Raw genomic sequence first — 9,598 nt, forward strand, 5'->3', positions numbered from 1 at the left:
ATGCTTCAGCTGCGCGAGGATTGATTGGCCACCACTCAATCACCGATTTGCCTTTTCGCTTATCACTATGAAACCTCAAAACAGCTCGTGTGTGTTGCAGCAGCTCTGGTAGATGGTATATCCATTTTTGAACGTACGTGAGCCCTTTCAGTACACCTCCTGCAGCACTACTTGCTAGTTGCCGAACTTGCCGCACTTTAGCAAGTCCGAGAGCACCCGAGGGCACCCTTGGTAGTTGAGAGATCGCCAGTTTCACGTCCCGAGTTTCTAATCCGTAGTCCGCTTTCGTCGCATGGATCTATTTCATTGTTTCAGCCCGATTTTTTTTATCCTCATGCATTGCTTGCAATGTTTTGCAGATGTTAACGCTGACCAGAAAATAATTTGAAATATTTCTAAAATTATAAATAATTAAAATTCTTTCTTATGTATTAATAAGAATTAGATGACAATGTGTCTCGTTGTCTTTTTAAAATTTCGGATGTTTTTCTAAGTACAATAATGTAACTTTAAGTTTTTGAGAAACAAAAATCGACTTTTAAAGGGGTTTGTTGTTTAATTCTATTTTATTGTCACTGACAAATAATTAAGAATCTGCACAATATCAGAAACGTAGACCGCTTTTTGACTGACTGACTCGATTGAATTGACACAAATTTTTAAATTAAATTAGTTCGACATTATGAGGGACAAGCAAAAACTGTTCTCAATTTGGGAAAAAACTTTGCAATCAAATATTTATATTAGAACATCTATCATCTCCTCAACTAGACCTAATTCGTGCAGCTAAATGTTGATTGCATGCAGGTGAATAATCCATGTTGGTTTGTATGTATGTACAAAAAAGATTCATCCTAGTAGATAAACGGTTGACTTCTAGTGATGGGAGGGTTATTCTTAAGTAGCTTTTCTAATTAGATTTTAACTTGTTCTGTTCAAGCTGATAGAACTTTATCAATGCTCGTTCGCAAAAGTTAAGTGTTTCACTTCCGCCGGATACCGTGCATCCAGCGGAGGAGAACGTTTGTTCGTTCCCACGATACAGACCTCTATACATCGTCTAATAACTCAGTGGAATCTGCAGCCGCGGGCTTAAGATTGACGTTCTTAGTTTCTAGCCAGCTGCTTCATACGGTTCAGCGCACTTCCAGCCTTGAACCAGGCGATTTGCTGTTCGTTGAACGAGTGATTCAACTTGATTTTATCGACTTTTCCATCGGTCTTGATTTCGCAGTCAACCTGCTTGCCGGGAGCGAAGTTGTTCAAGCCGAGCAGAGAGATCTTGGAGTGAGGTTGAATCTAACAAAACAAGGACATTATTTAACCTGAAAATAACATATACCATATTCTTTACCTTATCGTAATCAGCTGGATTAGCGAAGGTCAATGGAAGCAGGCCTTGTTTCTTCAGGTTGGTCTCGTGGATGCGAGCAAATGACTTAGTGATGATAGCACGGCCACCCAGATGGCGTGGTTCCAGAGCGGCATGTTCGCGAGACGATCCCTCGCCGTAGTTTTCGTCACCCACGGCAACCCAGCGAATGCCCTTAGCTTTGTAGAATCGAGCCACGTCCGGTACTCCCGCCCATTCGCCATTAACCTGGTTTTTGATCTTATTCATTTCATTGTTTTCGGAGTTTGTAGCACTGCAAAAAAAAGAGGTTCATTATATAATTTAGAACTATTTTAAAAACAAAATCAAACTGTACCCAATGAACATGTTGTTGGAAATGTTGTCCAAGTGGCCACGATATTTGAGCCAGGGTCCAGCGGCACTGATGTGATCGGTTGTGCACTTGCCTTTTACTTTGATCAATACGGTCATTTCGGTCAGATCCTTACCGTCCCAGATATCAAAGGGTTCCAACAGCTGCAATCGCTGACTCTTCGGGTCCACATCGACACGCACCGAGGATCCATCCTAAAACCGAAGAATCGTGTATTTAGCAAATTCTCTGTACTGAAGTGATAGCGATTATATAGTGGCAATAACAAAAAACATCGACCTTCCAGTGTAGCGTTATATAGGTCAAAACTTTTACTTCACATTCCGGTCACATTGCTAGATTAGTTTTGTTTTGGAATAAATCGAGTTCAAGAGGAGCCGGAATCGGTTGTATAATCACATTCTTAAGCTTTATTAACGAATGAAAAAAAAAGCGCTGCTCGTACGAAGGAGCTGTTTGATAAGATAACGAGTAATGGTAGCCGTCGCTCACTGTTCAACTACGTCACATGAGCACGCGCTGCTATCTGTTCTTTAATGTTGAGAAAAAAGTGCAAGCAAATTCAATTACCTGTGGGGGAGCTTCGTATGTATCCATGCCTGGGTCGAATCCTTTCTGCGGCAGCTCATCACCGTAGGGGGAATCCAGCTTGAATTTCTTTCCATCAGAGCCGGTCAGTTCGTCTGTCAGTGGGTTAAAGTCCAACCGACCGGCGATTGATAGAGCAGTCACAAGTTCGGGGCTAAAAATGAGAGGAATTTAGTGATATTCTTTTTCAAAAACATTTTTTTGCTCACCTGGTTACAAAGCAGTGCGTCGCAGGGTTAGCATCGTTACGTCCGGTAAAGTTACGATTGTAAGATGTAACAATGGTATTTTTCTCGCCCTTCTTCACATCCTTGCGATCCCACTGTCCGATACACGGACCACATGCATTGGCCAATACGGTACCGCCGAATTCCTTGAACACCTTGGCAATACCATCCCGTTCAATGGTGGCTCGAATCTGCTCCGATCCGGGAGTAACGTTGAATGGAATCTTCGACTTGATGCCGTGCTTCATGGCATTTTTGGCGATCGAAGCGCAGCGTCCCATATCCTCGTAGGAAGAGTTGGTGCACGAACCAATCAAACCAACACGGATGTCCATCGGATATCCATTCTTCTTGGAATTAGCACCCAGTTTGCTAATTGGATGGGCCAAATCCGGAGTGAATGGGCCATTAATGTGCGGCTCCAATTTGTCAAGGTTGATTTCAATGACTTGATCGTATTTTGCTCCGGGATCAGCAGAAAGTACGGTCTTCTCGTACTTTTTAGCTTCGTTGGCAATAGAAGCACGTCCTGTGGCTCCCAAATAATCTACCATGCGCTGGTTGAAGGGGAAGGTGGAGGTTGTGGCTCCAATTTCCGCGCCCATGTTACAAATAGTGGCCATTCCTGTGCAAGAAATCGATTCGACTCCCTTGCCAGTGTACTCGATGATGGCTCCGGTACCACCCTTCACAGTCAAGATATCAGCCACTTTCAAAATGACGTCCTTTGGCGATGTCCATCCGCTGATTTTACCAGTGAGATTGACTCCGATTACGTTAGGACACTTCAATTCCCACGGGATGTTGGCCATCACATCGACAGCATCCGCACCACCGACACCAATGCACAGACCGCCTAGACCTCCGCCGTTTGGAGTGTGCGAATCGGTTCCAATCATCAGCAAACCAGGGAAAGCGTAATTCTCCAGAATAATCTGATGAATGATTCCCGAACCTGGCTTCCAGAAGCCAACACCGTATTTAGCACCAGCGGTAGATAAAAATTTGTATACCTCAGCATTGATATCCTTAGCACGAGCCAAATCTTTTTCACCGCCAATTTGAGCCTCGATCAAGTGGTCACAATGAATAGTTGATGGAACGGCAACCTTCGGTAGTCCGGATGAAATAAACTGCAACATAGCCATCTGAGCGGTAGCATCCTGCATGGCTACGCGATCAGGGCGCAACCGAAGGTACGATACACCACGCTGGATATCCTGATTGGCAGCATCATCCAAATGACCGTACAGAATCTTTTCACTGAGTGTTAATGGGCGTCCCAGCCGCTTTTTAACCACTTCAATGTTCTTCTGCAGCTTCTCGTATGGCAGATAGACATCTTGGTCGAACTTGGAAAGAGCGACCTTAGCGGCGACAGCGCATGATGCATGGAAATGACGCTGCTGTGCATCAACACTGTAGAGTGCGGCTCGTTTAGCCTGTGCATGGAGATGAAATAAGAAAAAGTGAGCCAAATAATCAATATATAACTCATACGAGTGGAAAGAACCAGAGATTAAAATGTAAACAAAATATGTAGGTGATAGACAGATTATTTGAAAACCAGCTTGGAATAAAACACGTGACTTGCGGGGAGATGCAGCTACGAATTAACCTTTGAACAACGATGCAACATTCGAAAGCAAACCAAAGTAATCAAAATAAAACTTTGTTTATTTTGATGGGTTTGTTTCTGTGAACTAATAACAGGATCTGATTCATGATATTGCCGCAAAACTTGCACAACCCTTCTTAGTGTAGTTAGATTTGCAAAACTAAAGTAAGTTATATAACTACAAAAACTTGATGCTTTGAGATTAAATAACGAAAATTCATTACTTTCTCGTAGACAACAAATTAATACTGGCACATGACTAATCTAGAAACCTGAAGAACGCATCGCCGTTGTACTTGCTAACGACTTTAGAATAGCGGTATCACTATAGTTGTATGGATAGTGAATGTTAAATTTGATTAATCTGTGCTCGTAGGCACCTGACACTGGACGTAATTAGAATCTAGAACACCGCTCTCTAGGCGGTGGATAATAAAAATAAACTCTATTATTGCCGGCATAAGGCAATGTATGCCGACCATGGCGACGAGGGCGGAATGTTATTGAAAGTTGCCGAGCTGACGTTCGAGACACATATACATTCAAGCTGGTTGACGATGAAAATGGTTCCACATTTACACAGGAGCTCAATATGTTATCTAACCAGTGCCGTCTAGAACATCTATGGAAAAATCTATTTTAACATTTTCTGCGGTTCCAGTTTCAAGCTCTTTTGTCTTACACGTGTAGATAACATAGGAACCAATGATTTATCAATGAAATTGCGCAACAAGACCGGTCGCAAATCCCTGGGACTCGTTTTACGTTTTAGCAGGTAGCCTGCAAAATGACCTCTGCGTCCTTACCTGAACACTCAACAACCGGCTGTAGTGAACCATTTCCTGATATTTGGATAAATACACTCAAAACGGATTAAGCCTCTTGTAGCACTTTGAACTGGAATACACGATTTGATGATCTTCAGCCTTCTTAGCTGGAAGATTTTTTTTTTCCTTTAAGCACTCGCGCAAGCCAACGAAAAAATTACCTAACACTTCGCGATCCGGTCGATGAATGAAACTTTCAGTGGAGCAGGCTGGGCTGACAAATGGGGCGGTCGCTGGTTGTCAGCCACCTACTGAGCAGAGTTGCCATAATGAAATCTGTAAAAATTTTGTGAACATCTGACACTATAAAAAAATCCGGTTTTTCACCAAACCAGATTTTTATAATTTGGTTCTCACAAAAATGATGTAGGGTAACCAACGTATTTTGGGCCCATCAGCAGCTGTACATAATTTGGACACTTCCATTTGATTGCGCCCATTTCCCATTACCATTTAGCCATTACCGCCGATTGTGAACCATTTCGCGAAATTTTTAACTTTTTGGTTAAAATTTGACAGTTTGATGGTTATTTCTCCTTGAGTGGTTAAAATCAGTTCAGAATGTGAACCATTTCATATTTGACGGATTGATAGTTTTTTTGCTCAATGAGAGCATATAAGGTGAGGATGAAAATATTGTTTATTCTGTCCGAGCTAAAATCGGATCAATTTTTGATGTTCATTTGCTTTTATGTGATAGATAAAATTCATCTCATTTCAACCCGGGTTGTTTGGACAAATTTATTATGCGATAAGCATCCATACCAATGTAAAAAAATCCAACATCGAAGCTCTCTTCCTCACCTGTGCATATCTCATTAGCTCTCAGAACGTGGTTAAAACTAACCATGCTCCCGAGCAGGGTTATTTTCGAAAAACCATCGTACTGTCAAATTTTAACCAAACAGAGAAAAATTTCGCGAAATGGTTCACAGCCTTAGATTCCCACGAGAAAATTATTAGCGTAAGTATTGTACCTTGCAGCAATTTTACGAGTCCTACGCAAATTCATTTTTTTTATAGTTATCCTGTATTTACTAAATACATTGAAAATATGCTTGTCAAGCAAGGAGGGGTGCAGTGGGAAGGCAATAACGAAACATTGATGATTCAAATTGCTAAATTGAAAACATGTGTGGAAGACGCAGAAAATAACCACGCTAATAATTTTCGCGTTGGACTCTAAATTGGTGCAAACTCCGCAATATTTTCTGCGTATCCCACACACGTGTGCAATTTAGCAATTTAAACCACCAGTTTTTCGTTAATGCCTCCCCTCTGTACCCCTCCTTACTTGATAAGCACATTTTCAAAGTATTGGAAAGTACACTCAACCCTCGCCAATATGAAAAACACTTCGTTCAGATTGGACGAGCTCATTTTTAATCTGAATATTTGGTTACTCTATTCATTTTCACATACGCGCAAGACGCGCACCCTGTGAACTGGTTGTTATGATTTGACGAAAACAAACGTTATGAAAAGTTTTCTAACACGCGTGAATTTATTTAAACGTCCGGTTTGTAGAAGGGGTAATTGGCTCGGCAGTTTCGACTATAACGGTTTATTTTTAGTGCTGGAGAGAGGAAAATTCCTTATGAGCTATATTGCCAAAGCTCTTGAACAAGAGGAAACGCTTGAGGAAACGCATTAAGTTTGTTTTGCTTTTTTTTTAATTTACCCGGTCAACTTTAACGTCAATGGTGTATGACGCTTGATCGGTTTTTAATGTGAACGCATTCATACCACCGGGGTACAGATTAAAAATGTTCAGATTAAAGAAGGTCATACCAACGGGGGTACACGGTGTAGGATAATTATTATTAAAATATAAATTTGCGTAGGACTCGTAAAGTTGCTGCACGGCACAATATTAATAAATATGAATTTGGGTAGGGCACGCAACATTGCTGCAAGACACAATAAATTTTTAACTTTACCAATAGAGCTTTCCAGTTATATGTGTATTGGTGCTTGAAAATGAGGCAAACAACAACAGTAAACAAAAGAGATGCGTTCCTTTGTCACCAAGGTACAGAATGAATTTCGTCTTCCGCTGGCTTAAATACCATCAGCAAATTTTCAAATTATGTTCTTGAATTTGGAACAGGATGGAAAATTTGACTTAAATATGTGCTCTGCAGTGTGGCAAACGGAGAAACACAACTAGTAGTCGCTATTTTTCGGTTTGTTCCTCCAGCATCAGCTGTTTACCAAAATGAGGTAAACATCACGTATATACACGCGTATTTCGTGTTCGCTAGTGTGGGTGCTTTAGCTGTCAGAAAGCTCTATATTTGTAATACATATTTTATTGTCAATTGCAAGGAAAATTGTACCATCCAAAGTGCGATATCGCTCATAAAAGTGCTGTTTTGCATTAAATCGTTTCGGTATCTTCGGCACACTTTTTCGTTATCTTCCAAGCAATAAGTGCGCCGAAGATACCGAAACGATTTAATGCAAAATAGCACTTTTATGAGCGATATCGCACTTTGGATGGTACAATTTTTCTTGCAATTGACAATATCTTTTTTCGTTTCTTTGGGTACTTTTCTAGTAGAGTGTGAGATGTAACGCATAATAGTTACATTCCTTATATTTTCCAATGTACTTTGGTAAAGATTACTTTTAGTTTCAGTCTGGCAGCCCTGGAAAATAAACGTCAAAAATTTAGTAAACAAACTGCTCCGCGACGTCGAATGTTCCGTATTTTTCTGCTCGAGTTGAGAGCTTTTTGTTCTTTTATTATATCGTCAAATAGTGCATCTGGAAAATAGTGCCCTTTCAATTCAGTAGGGTTATTAGGCGACGCGAAATACGCTTATTATTCCCACTTTTCAGAAATGGTGAATGTTATGAAAGGAGTGCTCGTTGAATGGTGAGTGATTTCACAGCTGATTGATCATTAAAATTTGTGATTAGCTTTGCTTTTCGAAGCTAATTTTAAGACAAAGTGATTTTAAAATAAAACCCATTATTACCAGGTTATTAAAAGCAATGTTTTTCGTTATTTAGCATTATTTTTTGACGAGCATTTATTTAATACCTGGTGTGTTTTCTTTCCTGTTCCAGTGATCCGGCTATGAAACAATTCTTGCTACATCTGGACGAAACTCAATCTCTTGGTCGTAAATTCATCATTCAGGACCTAGACGAAAAGCATCTGTTTATTTCTACGGATATCATCGAAACCCTACAAGCTCGCGTTGACGATTTGATGGATCGGATCAGTGTTCCTTTGCATGAGAAGGAAGCCTAATTGTTCTGTTATTTGTTAGTTTTTACCAATTCCTTCTAAAAAATTGTACAGCAAAGATGACATCTCGCGAATCAGGTCGAATTCGCGAAGCGGACAAAAAGCGTGTTCTGGATGACGCCTCTCGGAAACGTCGCGCGCGTAAAGCCCTAGAGGCCCTCGAACAGGATAACTATCATGAAGACCCACATGCCGATTTGGTTATGTCGAAAAAAATTCCAAAGTTTCAGGACAGCCTTGATGGTTCCAACAATACAAAGAAAAAAACAAAACGTACCAAAGGGGCCGAATACTACAGGGCTAAGTATCGGAAAACTTTTCCTCAGCTGCTAGAGGAAGATAAAATGCAACGACCGGATGGGCCGACCTATTTTACCGCTGCTGCACCACCGTCGAAGTTTCCCGAGCGGCATTTCTGTGCCGTTTGTGGTTTTCCCTCCAGTTATACCTGCACCGCGTGCGGAACTCGTTACTGTTGTGTGCGTTGCTTGGGAACCCACCAGGACACGCGCTGCCTCAAGTGGACCGCCTAAGTTGCCTTCGAAATTTCGGAGTGGATTTGTTTTGAATAGAATATCTGAAGATCACGCATAGCTGGCTAATGTGAATTAATCCGAAGTCCGAAGTTCAGGTGTGCTGGGTTGGTGAGCATTGAGTTAGTGATTAAGGATGTCGGTCTGCTGGTTTTCCCACATTAAAGTCAAGTTTGAGTCTGTAATTTCGACACGAATTAGAATAGAAACGAACCCATGGGGAGTGGTGATTTCGGATGCTTCTGATCATTTCAGGGAATTTCAATCACAAATGGTTTCAAATATCAATAGTAAGTAAATTCTATTTTATTTTATTTACACTTGAATGCTTTTATTTACGATGAATGCTATCACTCTAAGAAAAGGCGGCAATTACGTATATACATAGACGCGGTCTTGTTAAAACAGTAAAACAATGTTTTGATACTTCACAGTACTTTATTTCTTTCATAACGCATTATTGATTACAAATAAACTATGGATATAAGTACAAAAATTTAACTAAACGTAACAGTTGAGTGAATTTTTAGTTTATCAAACTACGGTCCGTAAATATTTTACTGGAATATTAAATATCTTGTATTAAAAATGTAATCCCTCCTGTTACCGCTCCTTACCGATTCGGTAAACATACTTGTTGCCAAAATGCTACTAACCGTCAGTTTTTTTCGATCAAAATTTGAGCTATAAATTCAGTATTTCTTTTTTATTAAACTAATATGGAGTCACCGGTTTGAGATCCCCTAACAGCACTGGCTCTGATTTTATTACAATGTTTTTGACCTATCGTCCATGAAATGATGAATGTGGCCTTTCTTT

General features: G+C 40.5%; 2 protein-coding genes across 2 annotated transcripts; one reads left to right on the forward strand and one right to left on the reverse strand.

Moving 5' to 3' along the window:
* Nucleotides 1-546: 546 nt before the first annotated feature.
* On the reverse strand, nucleotides 547-5,165 carry LOC128740657 (probable aconitate hydratase, mitochondrial). The gene is made up of 6 exons (XM_053836220.1): nucleotides 4,967-5,165; nucleotides 2,525-3,984; nucleotides 2,298-2,469; nucleotides 1,710-1,921; nucleotides 1,355-1,646; nucleotides 547-1,299 (listed from the first exon to the last, which is right to left on the reverse strand). The coding sequence occupies exons 1-6, from the start codon at nucleotides 4,997-4,999 to the stop codon at nucleotides 1,108-1,110; spliced, it is 2,361 nt and encodes a 786-aa protein (XP_053692195.1). The 5' UTR covers nucleotides 5,000-5,165; the 3' UTR covers nucleotides 547-1,107.
* Nucleotides 5,166-8,199: 3,034 nt separating this feature from the next.
* On the forward strand, nucleotides 8,200-8,830 carry LOC128742883 (zinc finger HIT domain-containing protein 1). The gene has a single exon (XM_053839373.1). It carries the CDS (start codon nucleotides 8,306-8,308, stop codon nucleotides 8,777-8,779), a length of 474 nt encoding a protein of 157 aa, XP_053695348.1. The 5' UTR covers nucleotides 8,200-8,305; the 3' UTR covers nucleotides 8,780-8,830.
* Nucleotides 8,831-9,598: the final 768 nt, after the last annotated feature.

This window comes from Sabethes cyaneus, chromosome 3 (genome assembly GCF_943734655.1).
Source record: "Sabethes cyaneus chromosome 3, idSabCyanKW18_F2, whole genome shotgun sequence".
Classification (NCBI taxonomy): domain Eukaryota; kingdom Metazoa; phylum Arthropoda; class Insecta; order Diptera; family Culicidae; genus Sabethes; species Sabethes cyaneus.

What these genes read in the sequence shown, in the direction of transcription:
- LOC128740657 (XM_053836220.1), bottom strand. Translation starts at nt 4,999, where the DNA reads ATGGTTCACTACAGCCGGTTGTTGAGTGTTCAG. An exon ending in CATACGAAGCTCCCCCACAG is followed by an intron (nt 1,922 to 2,297) that starts GTAATTGAATTT and finishes CTTCGGTTTTAG; the next exon opens with GATGGATCCTCGGTGCGTGT. An exon ending in TCCAACAACATGTTCATTGG is followed by an intron (nt 1,647 to 1,709) that starts GTACAGTTTGAT and finishes TTTTTTTTGCAG; the next exon opens with TGCTACAAACTCCGAAAACA.
- LOC128742883 (XM_053839373.1), top strand. Translation starts at nt 8,306, where the DNA reads ATGACATCTCGCGAATCAGGTCGAATTCGCGAAGCGGACAAAAAGCGT.